Here is a 27,162-nt window from a genome sequence, read left to right on the forward strand (position 1 = left end):
TTCAGCCAGAAACACTTAATGTGTCTACTATAGCACAGACAATTAATGAACAGTGTCTACTAATTTGTGAAGTATAGTTTTGTGCAGTTTATAATTAGGCTTTTTTGAGATCAATCCCAACTTGCCTGTAAAAGTAAATGAGAGAAGGCGGCTGCCGCCAATGGGGGGCCAGCAGCTGCAGTAAACCCTGACACAGTTTTTAGCAGCAGCACCGGTACATACAGAGAGTCACATAAACATAAATGCCATTGATAACACAAGAGAGCTATATCTTTAAAGTTTTAATTCACAAGATATTATAATCTGTGACACAGGGTTTTATGGTCTTGTACTAACATAAATATTAGCTTGTCCAACAGGCTAACCTCATCTGCACGTTAGCACTTGCCAAGGTCAAACATTTTAGCCTTTTATTGACTGACATGCTATAAGAAGCCATATTTAGGTCATTATTGTTATCGCTGCTTAAAGTCCTGAGAGCAAAAATGTTAAAATTGTAATGAAAGTGGGGTGATGGATCTCATTTCTAGGGACCTTACCGTCTTCCCATTGGCCACCAGATTCTCACATTTTGATAATTTAATACTAATCTTGTTGGTTTCTGAGATTTTACGGGGGTTTAATTCTGTTAACCAGGTACAGTAAGATTGCAGAGATAAAAGCTGATATGCTCCTCCTCAGACGTCAGACCCATGTTCTATTTACCCTATCAACAGTTATTTAAAGTACTAATCTGCAAGATCCTCATCCTCATTGATACACAGTAATCACTCTGGAGTTTTTGCACTGCACTCTGACAAATCCTTATCTGTTAATTTTTATTGTTGTCCACCAGGATTTAGTTGTTAGCAATGTAAACAGAATTGAATTTACAGAGTTACAGGATGTCTGAGCAGGAGCAATAAATACAAGGATGAGTAGGTGCAGTGTGTGTCATTTATTTACATTGTTAAGTGGAGAATTGTGCTTCATAACAGCCACATAACTCACTCATCCCACTCCATATAACACTTACACTCACATATATAACCGATAAAAAGAAGTGACTGTTTGAAACTTGTCTTATGGTTAGAGAAGAAACATGACACAGTTTTTAAATCACATTCTCCTCTGTCTCTCCTCTCCAGGGTCTCCTGTCCTCATCAGGTGAAGCACTGTGAGCCCCTCTCCTCCCTCCCTCCTCCCCTACAGAGGTCGCCCACTACTCCAAAATCCCTAAATCCCACCTGGCCTCACCTGCCACACCCCATCCGACAGCTGCCACTGGCCCTCCCTTTACCCCATGGTGGCCCCAAGGCCCGCCCTCTCACTGCTATTGGCTGTCCTGGCCTGCACGGGGCCCGCGCGCCCCTCGCCCCCCCTGCTGCTCCGGCCCCGGGAGAGAGAGAGGGACTCGGGTGGCGTCAACATCGCCGTGGTCCACTCGGGCTCCTCCCTGCTCCCGGAGACGGCGGTGGTGGGAGGCGCGGGGGTCGGCGAGCCGGGACCGGGGTCGGGGCTGGGAAACGGTCCGGGAGCAGGAGGAGGAGGAGGAGGAGGTGGAGGAGGAGGAGGAGGAGGAGGAAAGGGAGTAACGGATACAGCTCTGTTGGAGGGAGTGGCTGCGATGGCCTCGTTTTCCTCCTCCTCCTCGTCATCCCTGTCGCTGGCTGCGCTTGTGGGGGAGACGGTGATGACGCCATCGGGTCAGGCCAACGTCATCTACCTGGCTGTGAATGAGAGCAGCCCGGGCAGCCTGCTGCTGCAGCTGTGTGAGCTGCTGGCCACCACACCACTGCAGGTAGACATAATACAACATACACAACCCACATGGCACATACCTCCCCATGACCTGGTACACTCCTTTAAGTTCATTTATGTCTCTTACACTAATTGACACCTTCGGGTGTGTTTCCACAGACAGACCTGACTTAAGTTGAACAATGTCGGCATACAGTTTTTTTGTCCGATCTGTAAATCGTTGTCCATTTTCGCTGTGACAAACAGGGAAACCCTAATGATCTCACACAGTGGATCTGAATGTCATGTTTGCCTTTCATATTGAAGCAACACTACATGAGTTTGACTTGCATGCTAATGCTGCAGCAACTAGTGCACTGCATAAACAGCCCTTCCAGAAACAAACCAAATCTTCTTACATATTTAACATAAAATCTTTTTTTATTGAGCAAAAAAATCAGCTAAATCTATCTTTTGCTTGGCTAGAATTCTCAAAACTAGCCAAAAAACTAGCCACTGAAAGTCCGTACTGGGCCTTAAAACTCGAACAAATTTGCCGAACAAGGCAAGTTTTTCTTATTATAAGCAATGAAAACTTATTTAAGAAAGACTTTCTTTAAATAAGTATTTTGGTCACGTTATTAAGCTGAATTTAAGAATTTGTACCTTAATCTAAGTTTAATAATTAGCCAAAGAAATCTTACAATATGACACAAACAGCATAATAAAGAATTGTGATTTCGTCGGAAATGGAGGCAACAAAACATTCCTTGTTTTTAGCGTTTTTCTATTAAAACAATGAAAAACTAAACAGCTGCTTCATTTACAACAGAAGTTATGCATCTCAAAATAAGGAAAATAATCTTCCTTTGCTGGGATATTATGCAAACCATTGTTTTTAATTTGTTACTGGTTAACTCTAGCTGAGTATTAGCTGCAATATCTTATTAAGACAAAGTTAGATATATTTTCTTAAAATGTGATCACTTTTCGAATGCATTTTTAAACAAAAAAAATAAGACTAATTTCCCAAAAACAAGTCTTTTTTTACTTTCTTGAGATTTCACTTTTGCAGCGTGCACTGCCAAAACCTTTCAGGTAAAACGCAATTTAGAATTATTGTTCACCTCGTGTGAGTATACGTAGGCATAAATAGACATTGACAGAACACTAATCAGTGTGTGTTTCACCTTGCCACTTTGGTTTGAAGTGTGCTGACCCTTCAAAGATGAGAGACGTTTTCCAGCCAAGAAATGCATTTACTCTGTCAGACCGTTAACATGTTGTTGTTTCCAAGGCTGGCTTTTCTGTTCATTCATCTTCGTTTTAGAGAAATTACAAACTGTCCCTTCATTCATTCATGTTCATTGACATTGTGCAGTTTGTTCATCTTCTCACTCATGCACTCATTCATTCATAGTATAACACTTGTGGATGGGAGCAGATCTGAGCCCAGACTCTGAGAGCTGCTTGTGATCATACTGACAGAGGTAATAAAACACACTATTCTTGTTTCATTACTCATTCATATATTCATTCATTCAATCTTCTATGAAACATATACATTATTTATGTGTCAGTCTATCTCTGTGCCCAGCTGTCTATCTCTCTATTTGTTCATATCAGAACAGTGGAAAGGTCTTGTTAAACATCCTAGATCAAGTATGATATTAACTCTTTTAAGTAACACTTGCAATCTTATTTCCAGGTCCTGTCTGTAGCCTATTTGCATATCAAATGCTTCCCTGTGAGAATTGAGCTGTCAGCTACACTTAACTTCAATTTGCTCCACTGAATCGCTACAGGAAAACAAGCGTTAAGTCATCAAGCCAGCCTTAAATCACTATTGCTCCTCCTCGTATCATTACCAAAAGTAATGGCAATTGCCAGAACTTTATGCGTTTATACACAATTTATTACCCCTGCTGACAGTTCTTTCTTGAAAGGTAATCACAACAAAACCATGGTTACCAGAACAATCATACAAAATGCGGCTTGTTTGTAGAAGCACTTCAGCATGTTTCCAACAGCCACGCCTGTTAGTAAGCCCATGCAGGAGCTGAGGTGGCCCATAAGCCAGGGGCTTATCTGTTGTTTCTGTGGTGTAAAGCAGCTTAAGCTGTACAGCTACAACACACACTCTTCTCCTGACAGGATGTCAGTCCACTGCAGGGACTTAACTCTGATTTTATCTCTGTGAACGTTGATTGCCAATCAGAGCTGCACGACGGTCCAATTTTTAAAAGCTTCCAACAGTTGTTTAATTACTTCATTAAAACTCTAAAACTCTTTCGAAAAATTCAGTTCCTTCAGCAGCCGAGATATTTGTTAGCAGGGTGAGAAAATAAAGTCTACTGTATGGGCTGTTATCTCAAATACTGTGAACAGTGTGTGAATGTACACGTTGTTCTAATGTATTTTGCTCTCTTGTTCAGCCTTTAATTTATTCTCAGGGTGCATAAGAATAAAAGAAACGGCAGCTTTGATGAATAAAAGTATAATGAGAAGCTTATGAAATTGCATCTCAATGAGGCTGATGTAATGTCTTTTGTCTGTTGTGCTTTGTTTCATTGTGTAACCTGTTTTACTTCCAGGGTTTGGTGTTTGAGGAGGAGAGGCCGCCGCCGCCGAACCGTGCCCCTCTGGCCCCCATGCTGGAGTTCGTCTCTGCCCAGACGGGGGTTCCCGTGGTTGCTGTGGGGGGAGGGGCCAGCCTGGGACGAGAGCCACAGGTAAATTACTTAACGTTGCGTCATCAAGCCTTTTAATTTTCTTTGGACTAAAGCAAGGACTATCTGTGGCTTAGAGGATGAAACACAGACTGTAAGAAATAATGAGTCAAGTGTCTGAAGATTTAGCTCACTAACCTCCATTGACCTTTCTGAGGTGAAATTACTGGGATTTTTTTAATTAAGATTACGGATGAGGAATATTGTAGTATTAAAAAAAATGTGTACCTATCCTTAAGCTTAAAGGATCGTTTTAGTTATGGCTAATTTTACTAGCCATTAGGGGATATACTGTCATAAATTAGATGATTTATTATCCAAGTGGATAGAAACTCTTTCTTACGGGTCTGTTTCCTTATGAGAATTACGTTATTAACATGGCAATTGAATTTAAATTATAAATCATTAAATATTACTTTTTAAACAAGAAATCAAGGCTGGAATAATTCATTCATTCATTTATTTTTTGGCCACTTGGGGGCAGTGGAACAAACTGTAAACACATTAACATATAAGGACTTTATATAGTTGATATGACGACTTGTTAGCAAGCAGTAGCCTACATATATCATACACAGATCTAACAGATATGGAGCCACAGTACTTCTGTTGATTTGGCCACAGAAGTCCAATATTCACTCTTCTTGTAGCTCTGTTTCGGTCTCAATTAACCGCAGAGAGAAATGTCTTAAGGTGCTCCACTATGTGCACCTGCTACTCACTAACTTTGTCTGCTGTGGAACGGGGCAGGAAGCATACGGTGGTATTATTAAAGCTATTACTGACATGACATGAAATATGGTACTTACAGCTGAGGAAAACTGCAGTCAGGTGATAACTCTGTGAGTTTGTCACTGAGCGAACGCTTTCACATTACACACAGGCATTGATCCCCTGTCAATATAAATATATCAGTTAGAGCAGCTTTAAGACCAGAATGGGAGCTTTAGGTAAATGTGCCAGCAGTAGAAAACAAGCAAGTTATTCCGCACTGTTTTACTCACTTCTTTACACCACATTAGGTTCTCATCATAGCAAGAGCTGGTGCCGACTTGGAGCAAAGCTCCTTTTTCCATTACTCTTCACAAAAATGCACATTTCAGCTCCGGATATGACAAATACTTTAGGCCTGTGAGTAGTATTAATGTATAACAGTCGCTACCTGACACAGAAGACTATAACTCAAAGTTCTGGTACAGGAAAATGGAGCTGAGTGAAGAATCCATAATTTCTTTCAGACTCAAGTCCCTTGTAGGATCTACTTATTTTCGAAATGATAAACATTTCAGAAAACATGCTGCTCTGACCTCATCACTAAGCACTAATGAAGAAGAGGGAAATTCATTTTTTGTCAGAATTGCTCTAGTTCTGTCACTGCTGCTTAGCTCATCAGCATCAAATGTACTTCTCTTTAGCGAGCAGAGGATGTGCTGGACGTTTTCACTGGAGACTGTGTGAGTATTGCAGTAGAACAATGCAATCACACTACAGAGAAAAGGTGTATTAGCAATTGCAATCAATATATTTTTGCATTTCATCAACATTAATTTTCATGTGCTGAAAGACTTTCAGTGTCAAAATTCACACTTCAGTTAATCACGATGGCTGCTCTGTCACCTCGTTTTAAATGATGCTTGCCCATTGTTGCGGACTAATTAATGGTTATCAGCTCTCCAACTGGCTAATCTGTGTGTGACAAAAGGTAACGTTTTGCCGACAGGCATTAGTGATAAGTAGATCAAGCTAACAAAGCAATTTGGCATGACAGGTGTGATGTTTAATAAGTGGGCCAATTTGTTTTAAGTGGCTCATCTTGATGTTGTCATTGTGATTTCTACATTACTTTAACTTCAGCTATGGTAACAGCTGATGTGACACATTCAGCTTGGCACTGAGCTGTCATAGCATGTGAATGTTTGCTATTGGAAGCAGCTGCATTTATGGTGGGAGGTGAGTTTGCTTTGAAATAACACTACTTTTGCTCTTGTTAGACTCAGTAAATCCCCTTTGATTACATTTCAATCAGGAGACATTTTAAATGAACAAATATATTTGATTGAATAAAGATGAGAAATGTGAAAAGTCTTTGGAGATTAGACCTCATTGTGTATTTGAAGGTTTTGATGGAGCAGTGATTAGTAAACTCATCGATGGAGTCTAGACACTGGTGGTGGTGGTGATAAAGGGATGAAGAGAATGCTGAAGATCTGGATGTGATGAATGGATCCATCATCAGCAACCATTGACCTTCAGAGTCTATGCTGTAGTGATCGGGGTTGGCGCTGCGACATTGCTGAGTCAATAATAAGCAGGGCCCAGTTGTCAATCATGACTTGAAACCCAGTTTTTAGAGCCTCAAATAACTAATTTAAACCAAACTTATCAGAAAAATGAACACCAGCGTGTTAAGAACTACCTAAACTGTCTGAAACCATCTTTGATTTGTTTTGTATTTTGACATTTTAGTTTGGCCCATGTCCCATCTGTTAATATGGAGGCAGCGGGCTTTATGACCTACACTGCAGTCAGCCACCAGAGGGTAATCAGGATGTCTTGAGCTGTCATGTCGTCCATCTTTATAAATGTTGATGGTTGTAACAATTTCACACTGAATCAGAGCTGAAAGATTTAAAGTTTGACAGCAGCAGCATTATTAGCCCAATGAGATTGTAGCAAAGTCTGGTTGGTTTATTAGAAACACCCGTAGTCAGCTGATTAAGAAGAAGAGTGAGAGAGAGAATTGTGAAAGAATGAAGCATAAAGATACTCTTCCTGTTCTAGGTACAAAACTCAGATAACATAAGATGTCTGATCCACAGGTACTTTTTATTGAGTTAAAACCCAGAATGAGCTACTGCCCATTATCTACTTGCTAGCTTGACTAGAATTGCCTGGCTCAAAAGCTTCATTTGGTACAGTCAGATGGCTGAGGGGACTATTTTTGAATGGTCTTTTATGCTTTAAGGTTTTGGAAAGTCCTCTTTACAAATAGAGGTTACTTTGTATTAAGGGTTTGCAAAAAAAAAGTAATGTTTTTTTACACAGAGGACAAAAAGCTGTATTATGGTTCAATCAGACTGATGTTTGAAAGGATAGAAAGAGACAATTAACAGTTAAATAAGAATATATAAACCACCATTGGTCATTGGTAAAATAAATTGGAAGCTTAGCATCAAAAACTGCAAATTTAAATAGGAACAGGTTCCTGTTTCAGTGTCAAGTGCACAATAATGACTATAACAAGCTGTGATCCTTTAACAAAGCTATTCTTAACTTCAAAATAGAAAAAAAAGGTTGGCCTAGGGTTTGCAATATTGAACATACCAGCTGAACATACTCTGACAAACCACTGTTTAAAGCTTGTAAACCGAACCACTGAGTAAACTGCAGAGGGCCCCCTGTTAAAAATAAATAGATGAAAAGGTTCACAAAATTTGCATTGCAAGTGGTCATTTCTGCTCTTCCTGGGCAATACATTAAAAATCGAAGGGTATTAAAATGGTTACAATAGTATTCTTTATTATACGAAACTGAGGTATTAATAATTTAATTATTCTTCCTTTTGGGGCCAAAACTATTTAAACTATTGAAAATAATTATAACCAGAATTATAACCAGAATTATTATATAACAGGTGATTCCAAACTTTTGAATGGTAATGCACAGCATACAATTTTCCATTGAGTCTTGATGGCAGTTGTATTCTTTAAAGGCTGAGTGGTCCATATACAAACTTAGCTTAGTTCACTACTTAGTTTTAAAGACAGCTAGGTTAACTAGTAAATCATTTAGCGTGAGTAGATTTAGCTTATTTCTTATCTTTTCTTCTGTGTTTGAGTCAAATGTTTCTTAGCTGGAAATGCTATGGTTCTTTGACCCTGCCCACAGGGGGTTTCTGCATCTGAGAAATATTTTTATAACTCAACTCTAATCAGTTCTTAATGGCCTTTGGGACACTGAGTCATGCATGTGTTCTGATACACGCCAAGAATCAATCAAGCTTGTGCTTCTAAATCTGTGACTTGGGACACAACGTCAGTCATTCATTGTTTCTGGTGAGTGCTCACATGACAAGAGTGCAAGTAGAGTATTTTATTTTAGCTCCAGCTTCCAAGGGGACACAAAAATTTTGTTTTATGTTTGAGCCTACACCACACACCACCACCGCTCACTCCCAGCACGTTCCCTGTACACTTCACTCTGAGCTGGGTTAAGAAAAGCAGACAAGCTTACATCATAAAACAGGCTGATGCTGGTTTGATATTTGACCTAGTTCAGTGCTGCATAACCTGAGGTGAGCCCTGTCGACGTGGGAAGGCAGCGTGATACTCCCTGAAGTTTCCTCTTGATCATTAATTTAAACACATGCTCACTGCCTCTTTGTTTTATGTTCAAAAGGAGCTCAATGATTAACTGTTAACACTGCTGAAAACTTTGGACAATGTCAAAAAAAGTGCATAGTCATGATAAGTCCTTTGCATTATTTCAGTGTTTAAGCTGACATTCATTCCAACTCTCTTAACCTATGTGAAATATTCCAACCGTTCCTTTGTTGTAGTGTTAAGACAAATACAATAGAAGAAAAGCCAAAAGAAATGAATTCCTCTTTCAACCAGTGAGCGCCTCATCTATCCAGATTAAATGTGACTGGAGCAGCAGAGAGGAAGGCGATCATTGTTTCTTTCATTGACACTGAAAGCCTCATTCAGAAGCCAAGGACTTTTTTGACAGACAGACTTTGTGTGTTTCCCTCTGAAGTCAGTCCACCACCAGGAAAAGAAAAGAGCTGAACTGGATGAGAAGTAGCTTAAACTGTGTGGATACACTCACACTGGGAGACTTACAGTATAGATCAGACTGGCATCACCATCATCATCATCATCATCATCATCATCATCGCTTTCACATAACGAGAGAAACAGGAAAAGGCTGAAAAGCTGTTGTGCAGGTTGTAAAATCAATAAACATATTATCCAGGCTCCCAATACAATAAATATGAATTAGCTTCTGTCATTTAAATTATAATGAATTAGAAAGTTGAAACATTAATAACCAAGGCTTCCACACTGGGATTTGAGGAAAATAAGAAACATGAATATTCACAGTTAGTGTGGCAAATAGCTAAATGATGGTGACATTTACAATAGCCAGCTTGAATGAGGGGCTTCTGGAAACTTTGGAAACTTGCGATCCAAACGTATGTCAAATTGCATTACCATCTATTGTAAAAGGGGTGCAGCCATGTCAGACCAATGTCTATGCATGCACATTACACACATTTGTGACATAAGCAGTGTTTAATTTACAGTTATAACCAGTGAAGGAAAGTTGTTCAAGACAGAAAGCTTGTGATCAGCATGGTGTATGAAACAGATAAGAATATTTCATTTTCAGATAAGAATATTTGGTGTTTGTAGCAGCTCTGTTATTGTAGCTACAGAGTTGTGTAGTTGTGATGCCAAGTCGAGGGTATATTTTATATGTGGTGTGACATATCCTGTTTAAGTACACGGGTGAATGAGATAATTTATGTGTCCATAACTGTGAAACTGTTTATTTTTGATCCTATTATTATGGCCTTGACACAGATGAGTTAAGGTGAAAGCTGTGTGTTGGTTTCTTTATCACTCTATATTATTCCCCCAGGTTAAGGGCTCACAGATGCTCAGTGCCTGACTTTCACGGAGACTGGAGTTTGCATCCTGTCCCAGAATGAATGTTTGCTTCTTTTACTAACCTTCAAGGAAAACTGTGGTTTATTACAACTTCAGCATTTTTTATAGCTTCTGCTGTTGCTTATAGTGACTTTAAACTCACCAAAGCAAATGCTCAAATCTCAGAATGGCTAAAAAAAAGGTCCAGCAGAGCAAAAAGATTGAGCAGTCAGAACTGATAACAGTAATTTGTTTTCAGCTTTACTTGTCGTTTATCCTTCTCCATATTTTATTTGACTGTAACATACATTCTGGAGCAATACCAATGCCCCAATGTTCTCATGGGTTCATGTTGCCTCTCCTTGCTTTCAGGAAAGTGGCTCCATCTACCTCCAGTTCACCTGCGCCACTTCGCTCCAGCTCGAGGTCATCTTCGAGGTGCTTGAAGAGTACGACTGGACCTCCTTCTCTGTGGTGACCACTCGTCACCACGGCTACGAGGACTTCCTGGCCATGGTGGAGGGAATGACGGACGGTTCATTCATTGGCTGGGAAAAGAAGAGCGTGGTGATTCTTAACGTGACAGATGACCCTGGCGGGGCCCGAACCAAACGGATGCTCAAAGACAACGAAGCCCAGGTGAGCCAGGGAAACACGAACGTCAATGTTGATTGTTTTCTTGATTCATTGCTGTTTCCTGCTGGAGACTAATGTCAGAGGGTAAAAGTAATTTCTCTTATATCAAGTCTTACAATTTATTATATCAGTATTTCCACAACACCTGTCTCTCATCGTGATGAGCGATCTACCTTGAAAAGACTTCTTCTGTAGCCTGAGGCTCTGGTAACCGACATCTTTAAACGCTCCACAGTCCTTGAAGAGGCAGATGGTGAATGCAGCCAGTCTTCAGTTTAAAAAAGATTCCCTCCATTTTTACAGTGACTTCCTGCTTTCGCCTGCTTGCTTCACCTTGAAAGTCGCAACTTGTTCACTGATGGCTGTGCCCACAGAAAGAGGAAATGTTACTCTAAAAGTGCAAGGTCCTGAACATCTTTTAAAAATCCACTGTAGTTAGTCGGCAGGGTCACAGGGTCATGATACTCTGGTAGCATAATACCTACAAAAAGAAAAAAAAAAAACGTGTGAGAGACTGTAAGATTCAAACGATTATGTTCACCAAATAGATATATCATTTTTTTTTAAAATAGCCATAAGCAAGCAGGTTCATTGAATACATGCATTATTATATAACATTGAGAGTTGTTAAAAGAAAAGTAAAGAAACAAGTAAAATCACATAGAAGAAATAGAAAACAAAATACTGAAATGACAAAAATCTGCACATTTTTCATTCAGAAATCAAAGCTAAGGTGATTTTTACAAATACAATAAAAACCGCTAAGTGAGTATTTTGTCAGTGTTTTGGTGTTGCGGGATAAAAATTCAAAGAATAAAGATGATTTAATATCTAAACTGACCAGTCTTGACATAAGCAAGTACGTTTTTCAGCTCTTCAATGTGCTGTAGCTGACTGGCCTTTTATTATCCTGCAAGCTGACGTTAGCGGTGCACTTTTGTTTGGTAGCTCGCCAAGTTGCACCGTGTGTCTATGTTTGTAGATAGGAAGGGAAGCTAATGTGGGTTGAGGTATGAGGCCATTTTTGCATTGTGTTGTTTGGCTGTAAGTTATTGTTACCGTCAGCCACTAAAAGAAAAGTGACAGTTAATCCAGTTTAAAAAGAAGTCATTTGATTGGCTGCATGCAAATAAACAGCGACATCCTGATACACAGAAAGGGGAAACCACCAAAAACAATATACTTCCTTTTGAGTTTTCCTCTCTATGCTGTAGCAGGAAACAGCTCTAAAAATCCAATACCAGGTTAATCGACTTTGTCAGATCAATATATTTGCAGTGCTCTCTTTGCACTTACAGTTATGACATTATAAGTTACTTCTTCAGGCGTTTTTAACCAGAGGAAAGGTTTTGAGGAAAGCTCACCATTTAAAATTGGCCCCTCGCTTGCAGTTATGTAGGGGCGGTTGACTGAGGACACACTATTCATTTACACTGACATCCTGGGGGACCACTTGCACCCACACCCACACACACTATCGCACACACCTGGGAGCTTTGTAGTGTGACTGAAGTGTTAACTGTTGCAGCTCTGAGCTAAGCTGCTCCCCTGAAAGATTGAGCGTTCAGGACTTTCTCCACTTGTGTGAGGGTTTTAAGTGCAGACTTGCAAGCAAAGAAAAAGTCTTTGACAGTGTCACAAAGCTACAGACTTCATTTCCACAAATCTCACAGCATGACTTTGCTTAGCTTAGCTTAGTGTTTGTCAAACTAAAACAAAATATGTAACATAAAAATATGTAATGTGGGTGAGTTTAGAGCTTGTGTGCATGAGTCGTCTTCTTTAGGACATTTCTTCGGACGTCCTCCCACCTGTTATAATTACTAGTTTTTCCAAAATTCTTTGTGAATGACAATATGTTTTCTTTTCGTAATTTAAACAGCCTCTAGCAATATGAACTGATTTGACCTAAGTGTAGCATTTAGTATGCGAACAAAAGCAAAATCTACAATATAAAAAATGAAAATGCGAAAAAATGTGCTCCAGTCGTTTTCGGGTTAAGCTAGTGCACATTTCTTCAGTGAACAAGTCCCCCCCACCTGAAAAAACAACTGCCATTATAAAATATTGTACCGCTTTTTTTTTTACCAGAATATAGTTCAAAGTTTTCCAATGAAGTAATTAAAGACCAGTGAATCTTGTTCCTTCCGATCATCAGGTAGGTTGAGATAATCATTAAAAAGATAATTAAATTTCGACTACTGCCAACATCACGTCCCTTCCCTCTATGAATATCACACATCCTATAAACAGAAACATACAGTTTGAATAAATACCACAAAATCAGCTCAGCTTTTCTGAGTTGTCACCGTCAGTTTTCACAAAGTGACCAATCAGGTTTGAAGGTTACTGGTGTCATTGTTTAGATTGGAAGGAATGCAAGAAAAACAGAAATGACCACAAGCGAGATAGAAAGACAGCTCTTTTTGCGAGCACATTCTGGTTGGTTTTAGTGTGAAGAGTTTTATATTCCCCTGCGTCCCTGCAGTAGCATACTGCTGCTGCACAACCCCCTTCCCACTTAAAGACCCTGCATGGATACTCCTCACTTCTGTTTCAGCAGACAGTATTTTCAGTTTTTCACTGCCTTTAGATGAAGACGTATTCACCCCTAATAAATTATTTTTAGCAAAATATTCTAAAGCTCCGGGGTCTTGGTGAGCAGCCTAAAAAATGTAGCTTTAAAATTAGATAGACTTCAGAAATAATACTGTACAGTGACCCATTGAGAACAAACTTTTTTCTTTAACCTTTAACAACATAAAATGTTAGAAACTCTTTTTCTGCAAACAACATAGTCTAGAAAAAAGAGGCAGTAAAGGGAGAATGGGCATTATCTGAGCTGTACAAAACTGTGGTCTAACACATCTTATAGAGCAGAGGGAGTTTCTGGGTATCCACCCTCTCCCCAACTGTCATCTTTGTATGTGAGAATATCTCCTCCATCTCTCTGTTTCACACTGTACCCTTTTTATCCGTATTCATTCCTTGCTCTCATCATTTTACCATTGTCAGCGTAAATGACCTTTGTCAAAATGAAGTCCATGAAAGGGAGAAAGAGAAAAAAGAGGGGGAAAATGGACCAAAAGCAAAAGGGCCAGAGTGAACATGATGTAATGTAATGAAAGTGATATGAAACGTTGAATAGCGAGGGAGTGAATGAACTCTGCTGGGAGATGTGGAGATGTACGCAGTTACATGAGAAGATGAGTCTGTACAGGTGAAGGGTGTTTTAGGAGATAGGTTAATGCATTTCTTACTATACCAAAGTAATGGCATAAGTGATGGAAATGCTAGTCTGTCAGTCACTCCTCCGCTTCGGTCCAGACTTAAATAGCTCATTGACTGTAGACCCTGTTCACAGCAGACATTCTGCCTCGTCAAAGCGGGAAAAGCACAAGTGGAATTTATGACAGTAATGATAACTTCATTTAGGTGAGCCAGTCACAGGGCTCTGGGATATTTAAGTGGCACGCTGGTTGCTAACTGCTCACCTTCCGAGAGTGTAGGAGAAACTACGGTAGCTGCAAAAAACATGAAAGGCCATATCTAGAGCCACTTTTTCTCTCACTTTCTCACTTTCAACTCGTTGCTCAGTGGCCTTCCGCTTCAAAATATGACGCTGTAGGTGCCCCGCGCGTCCCGGAAAACCTGGATTTTTTTCCAATCATGGAAAGACCTGGAAATGTATTCAAATGTTCAGATATCCTGGAAATAATGCGTTCAGTTACACTTTCAAAATAATGCTTGCGTGGTTATTGTTGTGAAATGGTCGCAGTTGGGTTAGGATTTAGGCACAACTACTTGGTTACAATATAAGTTATGTCACGTAACCGATGTTGCTTAACGTAAGTTATGTAACGTACCTGATATAACTTAGTCTCCTCGGTTAAAACCCTGTTAACTGTACTTCCACCCTGCCACCTCCATACGCGTACTTTCTCACTCTTTATACTCTGACAGCGGGCATGCCCAGAAATGTAGGGATACCTACAGCGTCATATTTTGAAGTGGAGAGCCGCTGACCAAGCTGCAGTATTTGACGACTTTCAAACATTTCATTGTTTTCAAAAGTCCACCATATACTGGAATTTCAGGTGACTACTTTAAACTCCTTTGAAATGGAGGTGCTAAAACTCATTTGTCAGCTGAGAACTGCTGTGGCTGCTGATCTATTATTAAATGTCCCCCACTAAAATGTCCACTTCCACACCAACTGTAACAGGCAGTCATGCTCAGGACAAGTTTTTTGGACAGTCTGTCTTGTTTTTCACTGAAATGTTGCCCTCTGGGTATTGTGTTCCGAGGGGGTTCAGGGTCAGTGTCATCCATCTGAATTTGGTATTTTTAACAACAACTTATGAGCACATGTCCTTGAAAAAACTGCTTATTGTATCTGTATTCCTGCCTTAAGGACCAGTGTGCTTTGGAAGCAGCCTCAGTAAGTGTATGGATACGTCTCATTTGCCTTATTTCCTGTCTCCTTTCTCGATTCTTGGGTGGTCCAGAAATCAATCTCTGTGCTACCAGACCAAAGTACGTTCTATTACTTCTCTATCTACTTTGGAGGAGTGAAAAATCAATGGACCAGCATTGAGTGAGGAAAAATCAGACGATCCAATGCAAAAGTCTGTTATCATATCAACACAACCCCTTCTTGGTTGCTTGTGCTTTACTGCATCACCAGACGGTTTAACTTGAACGAATTTGCCTGTTTTTTGGTTTTTTGAAACAATTTTGATGTCAGCTATAGTTACAACATTCCCTTTTTTTCTTGAAACTTTTTTTTTCTGTAAAACATTTTGGCCATTAAATTAAAAACACATTAAGTAAAATTGAATCTAATTATAATGTCTTTATTATAATAATAATGAAGATAAATAACAATAAAGCACACTTACAATAAGTCTAAATACAAGTGTACTGTGCATCTGCAGACACTTGTCAGAATGTTTGTTCATTTTAAGGGACAACATGTACAGTCTAATATTTCACATTCTGAATTATCATGCAGGATACAATCAATAAGAATAACAGTGCTATTGTCTTTGCCTTGTCCTAATAAAAATAGGACAGGATATAACTTTTACTGTACAAATACACAACTAGCGTGACACCTGCCAAACTCCTGATTGTGACTGAAAAGCTTTAGAACAACTAAATAGACCTTTTTGTAAGAATATTTTGTCAAAATCAGTTTCCAAGGGAACAAAAGATGCAGTTAAACTGACAGGTGATCTTGCTCTGCCACCGTTACTGATGTTGCTTCAGATGGAGCTTGAGAGGAATGGCATCTCACACATCCCTGTTTCTTCCTTCCTTTCATCTTTTCCTTGTGTGTTTTTTTTCTTTGCATCTCTTGAGATGGTTTTAAGAGGGACACACTGATTTTATACCCAAAGTCTGTACAAGTATGAAAGAAAACCGCCACGCAAACATCTCAGATGTCACTTGCATCTCGGAGAAGAACTTTTCAGCCTTTAAATGGGAAGGACTAAACTTCAGTGAAAGACACTGAAGACAGATAAGATGCAGCCTGCTTTTTTGGGGTCCTGTTGAGCCCAATCGAAACCTAGAGTTGTTTTATATCCTAAACCAAGTTAATAGAAGCATTAGATTCTAGGTTGGGGTTGTGTTTGTTCTATGGGAGTGCAGGATCTGCTGGCAATAACCTCTATAGTGAATTGTCTGCCATTGTACTATAGATACTCCCTGTTTTTTCATTATTATATAGGGTTACTCGCACCTTGCCACTGTTCCATTTTAAAACGCTGCGAGCGGGGGTTGCATGCCAAATTCTGCATAATCCTCCAATGACACTGAGAAAAAACCAAAGGACACTGTCTCCTAAGTCTCCATCCTACTGTATCTACAGCAGCATTATGGTGCAGGTTTAGCAATGAATGGTATTTGTAAAATGGACAAGCCCTGCACTGTGAGCTAAAATTCCCTCCTCAAACACACACGCACACTCTTGATGTTGGAATCATTGATTAAAACTGGTTCAGCCTCATCTGCACTGTGATGTGAGTATAATTCAGACAGAGACAACTGTTTCCCACTGAGACTTTTCTTTACTGCTCTCCCTATCTCACCATCTCAGTTTCTCTCTCATCCTCTCTTTCTTCTGCCCCTGTTCTCCCTCTCTCCTCTCTCATCATACATTAACAGCCTGACAAGCGACGTCTGGATGCAAACTATCTGTATTTCATTTACAACTGAAATTAAAATTAGCCTTCCGTGCCCCCCAAAGAATTGCTTTGCCCCTTGCAAAACATAAATATGCCTGGCTGACCTGACTAATGCAAAATTATTAATCTTACGTTTCTTTTATGCATAATCTTGGAGGCGCTGGGGAGGCTGTAGTGCTGCATGGGCCATTTATTTTACTTCAAAGCTTGCCTCCTCCAATTAGCATACCGCAGGCATCAGCTGATGATTCGCATCTCGGTGCTGTAACTGGTAAGCAAGATAGCAGGCGTGGTGTTTTTCCTCTACTTGTCTGAATCACTGCAGTTTATCATTACAGGAGAACAAATACATGACAAATACAGGAACTACTTGTGTGATGCTATTTTGCTTTACTTTTTCATTCAGACTTTGATATTGAGGTGCAGTTTTAGTTAAAGCAACGGTAACAGATGTTTTGGCCACTTGGGGCAGCAGAACAAACCGTAAACCTTGATATAGTATTATTTTACAAAGTTGTTGTAGGGAATGTGTTAGCAAACTGTTGCCTGTTTACCAGCCTGCAGACACATTAGCATTCATTTAGAGTCGTGCTTCTGGCCACCTGGTGAATTTAACTCCAATATTCACTCTCCATATAGCTCTGGCTTGGATTCCACCGACTCCTGAGAAATATTCAGCTGTAACTGCTCACCAGATAGTTGCAAGCTTTGTCTGTCTCTCCTGTTTGGTAGTGGGCAGCAAGGCAGTGTACTGTGTGTGATTGCTTGCTGGTAAAAATGGAAATGTTCCATTGTGAAAACAAATTATCTACTTGTTGACGTATACGGTGTAAAATAATAAAAAGTGGCACAAATTAAAAGTGAATAAATAATTAAATCCTAGCTCTCTATTAGAAAATACAATTTTGTGTTTTTGAACATTCACCATTTTGGAAAGAAACTACTTTTATTTCCACCTGGATGTTGATGCGTTTAAGCTCTACCACGATATAAATGAAGACCCACAGGGATCTAAATTAAATGTTTTCTTCCAAAACGAGATGTCCAACATTTGAAAAATAAGATACCTGCACTAACCAAGTGATTGATGGCACCGCATTATAACAAATTACTCTTGTTTCTGAAGCATGGCAGACAGCAGGGAACTTAACTCCCACTTCCTAGGATGAGAGGAGGAGAACACTGACAGACTGGATCCTCTTTATTTCATACATATAGAGTGACAAACTTCAAGCTCAAGAGATGCAAACGCTAGTATGTAAAGAGGTCTAACCCTGACTGCTCACAGAATGTGGCTGACAGGGATTGAGCGTTAGCTTGGACCTCATGCCGACCCCGATTCCATCTGCTGTCGGCTGAGTGGGAGGGATCGGCGTCATCTCGCCGTCCTCTGTGACGCGACTAACAGCGGTGAATGTGCAGCATGTGACAGGATCCACACACCACACGCCTGCTGGTATCAGAGTGCGTTAGTAAAGTATTTCACGTTTTAGTTTTGACTAATTTCAGTTTTATAACCTCTGCAATTGTCTTACAAAACTGCGGTGCAAATTTTCCTCGAGTGCTTCCTCTGAGTAATCATCTGAAGTACCCTCAGCATCAACCACACACACTCGCGCGCACACGCACAGGGTCACACACTACAGCCTCTTTCCTTTTTCTCACCCTCTTCTAGCTTCATTTTTTTTACTCACTTTGTCTTTTTAATCTTGCCCCCCCATTCAATTCTCCCTCTTTAATAATGTATGAAGGGGAAATGCAAGCAGACCAAGAGGAACCATTTTTCAAGTGCAGCTCACTGGGTTAAAAAAATAAATAAAGAGAGGCATTAATGAATAAGTGCACCACGTGTTTTGATGTATAAATGAATATAATCCATAATTGTGAAGGAAACGTGAAAGAACATTATGGGACCAAGCAGCATGAACCAGGACAGATGAAAAATGGGATTGAAATTCCTTTTTGCCTCTTTTGTTCTCCACATCCATCCTTCCTTTGTTTTTCTGCAATTCTTTTTCATCCTTGCTCTATTTCTTCTTTGTGTTCTCTCCTCATCCTTCCTCCCTCTCTTCTTTCTTGTCTTTCTTGCTTTCTTATTCCTCCTTCTCCCCCCTTATTCTTGGCCTTATCTTTTCTGAAATAACTCCTCTCCTCTTTCTAATTTTGTCTTTTTCCTGCCTTCTTTCCTTTTCCTCTGCCCTTCCTCAATTCTAAATGTCCTCTCTTTCTTCCATCCGTCACTTTCTGTCCTTCATTTCCTATATCCTTCCTTTTCTAATTACCTTTCCCTCCAACCTCTCAATCATTTATTTATTTTCTCACTTATCCATCTATCTATTTCCCTTTTTCCTCCTTGTATCCTCTTCTCTCCCTCCTTCCTATTTTCCTCTTTCTTCCTTTTCTTCTAATTACTCCACCGCCTTCTATTCTTTTACTCTCTCCCTCTCCTCCTCCTCCAGGTCCGCCTGCTGTACTGCTCCCTGGAGGAGGCCGAGCTGGTTTTCCGGGCAGCCTGGGCGGCGGGTCAGGCCGGGCCCAGTCACATGTGGTTCGCCGTGGGACCTGCCCTGTCCGGCTTGGGCCTGGAGGGGCTGCCTAAGGCCTTATTCGCCATCCGGCCGCAGGGCTGGAGGGATGAGCCACGGAGGTACGATCTCAGCCTGGAGTAAATGCAGTTTGTACAGTTTTGCCACATACAAAAAGCTACAGGTGGTATCGTCCTTGGCAATAGAAAAGGCCCATACAGCAGCATCGATTTCCTTGATCTTGAACATGCCATGTTTGTTGACACGTCTGCCAGCCATGCCTACTACCTAATTTACATATTGATCACTGTCTGAGTAGAGGGTGTATGTGTAAAGGCTCATGGTCAGATGTCATAATCCAGATTCTGATTGCAAGTTAATACCAGGCACAGTGAGGTCAGTATTGTCCACCATACAAGAATAATGGACTGTTGTATTTGTGATAAAAAAGCTTTCAGCTGTACCCCGCTGCCTTCAGGAATCTATCTAAAGCTTGCAAACATCAGCTAACATTAGCCACAAGCGACACCAGACCCAGTAGCAACAAATCCCCCCCATTTTATTGACCAAGGGTGTGTTCTATTGGCTAGAAAGTCAACTTTTTAAGCATAAAAGAAAGATTATGGTTCAGTCTTGCTTTAAAAGTTATTATTTTTTTCACTTTTTACAACACCACCCACTCTCATTATCATAACATTTATGGCGATGTTCAATGGACATTTTTTTTTTCCCCCAGTGGTATTAAATCAACTTCCTGCAGTGTTTGTCTCTCAGAAACCTGCAGATAACCAGTCAGCGTACACTTTGTTTTTCTCAAATAAAAAATGAAATTGTAAGAAAATATAACTGAAGGACCACTTTGATTTGGAACTTGTAATGCTGCTCATTTGTAAAATTGTTCTTAAATGGCTCTTTGGCACAAGAGGGCTTTTGGATAATTCCCTGGTGCTCTGTAAAGTGTACCGTGTGCTGTGCCATAATTACGGTTGCTGAAAATCCATGCAGTTCCAATGCTGTAGTCTCTTGTCTCTCAGTTGAATTGTGAATTTACATGTATTAAGTGAGTTCTGCCATGCTGAGCCATGAAGCTGCTGAAAACCCAACCTCGTGGTTTTAAAAATACATGAGGATCAGTGAGAAAATATACATTCACTATTTCATCCCCGAAATACACACAGCTAGTGCACCTCTGTGTTTTTCCTACAGAGGTACACACAGTAAAATTTTACGACCGCCTGCTCTGTCCATGATGTATTCTCTGCTGCAGGGATGACCTGATTTCACCACAGGGATCATTAAATTTTCATCTAATCTAATCTAAATAGACTGACCAAGGGAATCTAGGTGAAAGGTAGACCTCCTTTATTGGTTTTAACTGTTAAATCCTCCTCAGTCATGACAGGAAACATAGAGGGAGGAAGGTTGGAGGGGGAGAAAGGATTTTTGCCCTTTATAAAGACTGTTCAATAAAGCGGGCCAAAGATGAACATTTAGTATGGGTTTTTTATTTTTTATTTTACAGAAATCCAAACCTGGTTAAGATTATTTTGGCTTTTGTACAATAAGGTTTTTCTACAAAGCACTAGTACAATTAATCAATATTCAAACAGCTTTTAATTTGACTAGATGTGCTGCATTTGGAGTAATGAAAGCTCAAGGATATGATGTTTTTACATCATCCCACATATCACCTTGGGTATTGCCACATCACTCTCTGTGCTTTATTAAATACTTCCTGTCTACCGGCCGTCTGGAATCCATTGAGATGCAGCATTCCGAATGCATCTGATTTCTATGTTCCTGAAATTAGTGTCCACGCTAGAAGGAAAGCCCAAGTGAGCGGCACACTTGTCACTACCAGGCAGAATGTCACGGTTCATTGTGAAACACAGATGGTGTGAGCCAAGACTGGGGCTAGATACTTAGAGGGATGTGACAAACGCAGATGGGTCCTCATGAAGACTTGACTGTCAGGTTTAACCTGCACTTCATTCATAAATTAAAAGGTCTAGCCTCACTCAGACCAGAACTAATGGTGGCGCTGCATACAGACACTCCTCCTCAGAGTGAAAATTTCCAATTTTATCACCAGCAGGAAGCAATTACAAAGTTTTTGCACACCAGAAAGTCTTGTGTGTCAGATTAAAAACCTCTAACTATGGAAGAATCCAAAAATCCTGCACACTGTCAGTCACTTGGACTCAATTTATAGTACTGATGTTTTGACGTTGGACCTTCATGATATCAGTGCTACCAGTACTGCATGTATAAATGAAGTCTCAAAATGGAGTTTAAGCTGGGCTTCCATTTTAACACCACGCCACTTGGGGACATTAATTTAGTACATGAAACTTTCAGTCATCTCGGGCTTACATAGACAGTCCCTCCAGGATTTTACAGGCTTTTTTGGGACTGTTGCGGCATAAAATGAAAAAATAAAGGCAACTGGTTCCAGTGAGAATAAAATCAGTAGTAGTTTGGTGATGTATGGCTCAATGTTTTGCGTAAAAGTTGCAAAGATTGGACAAAATTGCAAAGTTGGACAGAATTTGCAGGGATTGGTTGAATTTGCTTTAACTGTTGCTATTGCAACATCGCAACTTCCTGGAGGGACTGCTTACATTACATGTATACACCGATCAACCATAACATTATGACCACTTGGGCACCCTGGTGGTCATAATGTTATTCAGCCGCATACAATCAAACTGTGGTGCACTGTGTGTTCTGACTACTTTCTATCAGAACCAACATTAACTTTTTCAGCAGTTTGAGCTACAGTAGCTCGTCTGTTGGATCGAACCACATGGGCCAGCCTTCGCTCCCCATTTGCATTAATAAACCTTGGCCGCCCATGACCCTGTCTCTGGACCACTGCAGACTGGGAACACCCCACAAGAGCTGCAGTTTTGGAGATGCTCTGTCCCAGTCATCTAACCATCACAATTTGGCCCTTGTAAAAGTTGCTCAAATCCTCACGCTGCCCATTTTTCCTGCTCCCGCCACATCAACAAAATACTCACTTGCTGCCTAATATATCCCCCCATGACAGGAGCCATGATAACCAGATAATCAGTGTTATTCACTCTGCCAGTGCTCATAATGTTATGGCTGATTGGTGTGTACAATACATGTACCTATACATTTTGATGTGCAGGACAGGAGTATTTTTGCATTGTGACATTGCTGCATTTACTTTAGTAAGGGATCTGAAAACCTTTTCCGTCACTATCCCTTGCAGTGTTTTTTCACTGGTCTATTTGAAGTCAAATATTTACCAGTGACGGAAGGAAAATGTCTGGTAAAAATGAGGTGTTGTAATATTTCCCAACTTAATGAGTTGATGAGGATCGCCTGAATGCACCATTATGCAATTGACCAGCGCACAATGGATTATTGGATACTGAGGGGTGCAAATGATACACCAGCTGTGTCCTCCAAATTCCTACTATTAAATATTTGAAATGAATCTCTCACAGTTATCCTCGCCTCCCCTCAGTGGTGTATTATAGTATATGTGTTAGCTGCATCCTGCTCTTTGCTGCAGTGTTTACGACTGCTGCTGCTGCTGCTGATGGATCCTCCAGAGAGCCTTTCTAGACACTAAAAAATGGCGCCTCTGATGTGGATCAGTAGTTTTTGTGGAAATATTAAAGAAACGGCACTTTGATGTGAGCCGAGTCTTACCCCACTGCACCCCTTACAGCTCTTTCAAGTCACGTGAAATTAAATTAAACCTTGTTAACTGATTCAACTAATCACAACATGCAAGAGAACATTTTACCCTCTGGAAAAGCAGCATATTCTATGTATCACCTGACCAGAAAATGCATTGTACCAGCAGTATCACAACTTTCAAAGTAACAGTGGTAGCAACGTGGTACAACCATGAGCACCCTGCTTCCTTTCCTGAAGACACCCCAACTGTGAATTAATTCTCTGTGAAGACGACAGAACTTGTGGCCCCTCAAATTTATGTGCAGAGCACTTTTGAACTTTTGAACTCTCTTCAACAGTCCTTCCTCATTTCATGTCCTGCTTCGGTAGCTTGTTTGAAGTGGAAATGGACTGAATTATGGAAGCAAGACTCCATTGAAATGCTTTATGATTTGGGATCATTAGATAGGATTTCCTGCCTGGCTGGAGTAGACCTTATCGTCAGGACCATAGCAAGAACCGGTTGTTGGTCTTAAATGTTTATTTTGCATAATAAATCATATCGACATGTATAATCAGATGTGAGAAGTGTTTGGTGTTGTTTTTATGCATTGAGTTACAAATCAGAGATGACTTTACAGCCATATTAAAAAAAGCACTACCTTTTAAATAGTCTCGAGCTTCTGTGAAAGCTTCCTGCAGATCAAAGTCTGATCTATTATTAAACTGTCCTGAGACAGACAGCAAGAGAGTCGGCTAATATTTATTTATTGGACTGGAGGATACTTGACACATAAATACATTTAGAAACTGGATGTTCAGTGTTGTACTCAAGTGGTGCTTGCATTAGTTTTCTGGCACCATGCAGCTTCTAAATTCATGATTCACCATCAATGACTCATTTGTCAGCTGCTCAGGAACCAGCTGACTAGAAGTGTCCAATCACATTTGCACAGGTGTAAAGGTGGCCTTTATAACCTTGTATATGCCCACACATAGCCAATACCGCAAGTGGTGATACATTTGTTAGACAAGAATAACTCTTTGCATATACTTACCATTATATTGCAAACAAACAAGTTTGTATTTTCCATCGTTGAATACCAGAAGGTAAAAAGGTAAAAAAAATGTGAATAATCTCAATTTCAGCAATTTATTCTTTTACATGGCCTAGTAGCCTTCATCATAGCATGGAAACCCTGTATTCTGTCCCAAACTCTCTTCTTAAAGTACATCACAGGCTTTTTCATCATCCAACTAGAATTGCAGCCCTTACATGATCATATAATGAACGATATTACATTAAATGGACTTCAATCTCACCTAAATCACATCACAAAGTCTTTCTATCTTCAGGCAAAAATATGAAAAAAATATGCTGTTTGCCCATATACTCTAGAATGACACATATAGTACAAGTATTCTAGGATCTGCTCCAGACACTCAGCAAACAAATGTATTTCCTATATTTTGGAGCAAACGCCCAGAAGTAACCCATAATAAAACAACAATGCTAAAATTACATGTGCAAATAATATGCTAAAAATTAAAATTACATGTGCAAATTGAGCAGGGTTATTTGACAAGGAGTTTTTACTCTTATTGCACTTCAACCTTGGGACTCTGAATCTTCGACCTGAGGGAAGAGTTTTAAGCTCAAGGTGCGGGGGGGGTTATACGGTCCAGTATAGACCTGCTGATCAAAGATAGCCATCAGGGGGTTGTGTGGGACCTTCTCAGCCACCTTAACAAAGTGGTTGTAGAGGTTTTTAAGCCTTATGTTCAGGTTACAGTACCAAGCAAGAGTAAGATTCAATAAAAGATGTATAAAACAAGGTCATCATTTTCCTGTCCACATTAAAATTCAACTTGGCTGGCAAAAGCAAAGATGAGAGGAAAAAGTCCTAGTACTTATGAGTTTGAATTTTGCTCTTTAGTCTTGATTCATCACTTGTGCTCACACCCAACACCAGAACCTCATTTGTAGAAATTGGGCAATTCCACAGTGTCTCAGTCAGTGGAGATGTAATTACTTTTCATTTTGTTGAAGTCACACATAATTTAAACTGCCAAGATGGGAGTTCTTTAAATGTTTCCCAGTTCAGCGTTAAGGTATGGAGCAGAGGAGTCCATTCATTTCTCCCCATAAGTTCAATTCTGTTAAGTTTGAGCCTTCATTGTTACTGGGTATGCGCTTATTCAAGCAGTGACAACTGTCTTAAATCCAGACAGTCTCTGGTTCCTGTATTTCCCTGGACATCAGCAGTGTCAGAAAAGACCTTTGAAAATGTCCCAGTGTCTCTGTCTCACATTGTTCTCTCCCTAATCCTGCAGGCGCATTGCCAAAGGCGTCTCTGTGCTCACCCACGGGGCGATGGCTCTCCGGAGGGACCAGGGGGCCACCAGCCGGTCACAGTACGCTGGCAACTGCCAGAGCGACGGCAACCAGACCCACAGAGTGCCAGACAGAATCAGGTGAGAGGGAGAAAGAGGAGGGGGGCAGAGGGTGACTTTGAATTTCGATGTCATTCACACCAGCTTCTGACACACGGCAGAGTGAGCGAGCAAACAGCAGAACAGCGTGGAAAAGTAAATAGTGGCAGGCGGCTTTAATGAAGCTTCCAGATTCAGAGCAAATCCAGAGAGCTGAGTCATTCTGGCCTGAAACAGCTGGTTTGTTTGATGTTCTACAGGTAAAACAGCACATGGTGGCGAGCGATGGAATCCTGGAGTCCTGTGTTACTGCTCCTCTGCTGGCCACATATTTAAAGGATAGATTAATCATGATCCTGAGTGCAAACTGATGTTTTTCTTTCATCAGCTTTGCATATTGCACTGCTACTGTATCTTATAATGAAATACCATCACACTGAGAGCTTATTGATTCTGCAACTCAGCAACACTGTTTCAGGGTCACATTCAGCAGAACATAGACCGACATTATGGTGCATTCATGTCCTGTAGGAAAGGACTGGTGCTTGTTGCTACTATATGAATTAATAAGTGCAGTAGTCTGTTTCCTCACAATGAAAGTGAACTTCTGAAAGAACTTCTCTGCATTTTCAAGGCTGCTGCATGTCAATCACTTCTCTCTTGGTTTTTTAACACGGATGTGCTGGTTTCCATCACTGATGCAAAAGAGTAAATACACCTCAAAAAAGACGGCCCCTTTGAGGGAGGATGTGGCGCTCTGAGGTGTGTCCTTCAGAGGACTGAAGGCCGGGCTGAATCTGATCCTCAACCCCCAATTGGACTGTTTGGCCTCATCTAAAAGAAAACTGTGCTGTAGGACGCCCCTAGTCAACCTATAATTCGCCAAAACAGAACAGTAGAACCAGTGGCAAGTCCATCATATTAGAGCTAAGTAGGAATTGTGACATTGCACCCAAACGTGAAATAGACGACAATAAATCAAACTCTCCAGTTGTGTGCATGAATATATAAATATACTGCTTCTTAGCGACTTTATGTGCTGACAACTAAAAACATTTATTATTATTATGATGGGATACTGAAGGCCAGAAAGGATGTGCTTGTTGTGTCCAAAATCAGACAAAAGACAGCTTCATATTTTGTCTGGATTATTATGCATCTTAAAATGTACACTTTTAAGGAGGCAGGCACTAAATTGAGACAGAGCAGACATTTAACCACAACCTGAAACAAAATCTGCTCACTGCACTTTAGTTCACCTCCAGACATTTTTCATGTCACTGTTAGAAACCAGGTACAGTATCTCGTAAATACCCAAGTGCTACATTTACATTTTAGACAATTTGCCCTTCTTACCCAGAGGGACTTTAAATATGTGGAGAGAAAATGAGCAGAGGAGCTGGATAGCAGAAGTCCAACTTTTAACTGTTTGCTTGATTGACTGCTGCTGCTCTTTGGCACAATCCCCTCTGGGAACTGTTTGGAGAAGTCAGGTTTCTCTCTCTTTTCAGCTGTCAGGGTTACAGGAGCTGTCTGGTAACCTGCTGCTAGACTGGCCCTGGAGATTTGTGTTCAAATTTACTAATGCGGATGCACTGAATAATATGCACAAATGAAT

General features: G+C 40.4%; 1 protein-coding gene across 1 annotated transcript in view; it reads left to right on the forward strand.

The window, feature by feature from the left end:
* Window positions 1-1,565: 1,565 nt before the first annotated feature.
* Window positions 1,566-27,162, forward strand: part of grin2da (glutamate receptor, ionotropic, N-methyl D-aspartate 2D, a) — a 129,180-nt gene continuing 103,583 nt past the window's right edge. The window contains exons 1-5 of the mRNA XM_051391068.1: window positions 1,566-1,780; window positions 4,314-4,451; window positions 10,475-10,741; window positions 19,389-19,576; window positions 25,446-25,586. Of these exons, the coding sequence (XP_051247028.1) occupies window positions 1,607-1,780; window positions 4,314-4,451; window positions 10,475-10,741; window positions 19,389-19,576; window positions 25,446-25,586 (908 nt within the window). The 5' untranslated portion in view covers window positions 1,566-1,606. The remainder of the gene's footprint in view (window positions 1,781-4,313; window positions 4,452-10,474; window positions 10,742-19,388; window positions 19,577-25,445; window positions 25,587-27,162) is intronic.

The sequence above is a fragment of the Dicentrarchus labrax genome, unplaced genomic scaffold (genome assembly GCF_905237075.1).
Source record: "Dicentrarchus labrax unplaced genomic scaffold, dlabrax2021, whole genome shotgun sequence".
In the NCBI taxonomy this organism is placed as follows: Eukaryota; Metazoa; Chordata; class Actinopteri; family Moronidae; genus Dicentrarchus; species Dicentrarchus labrax.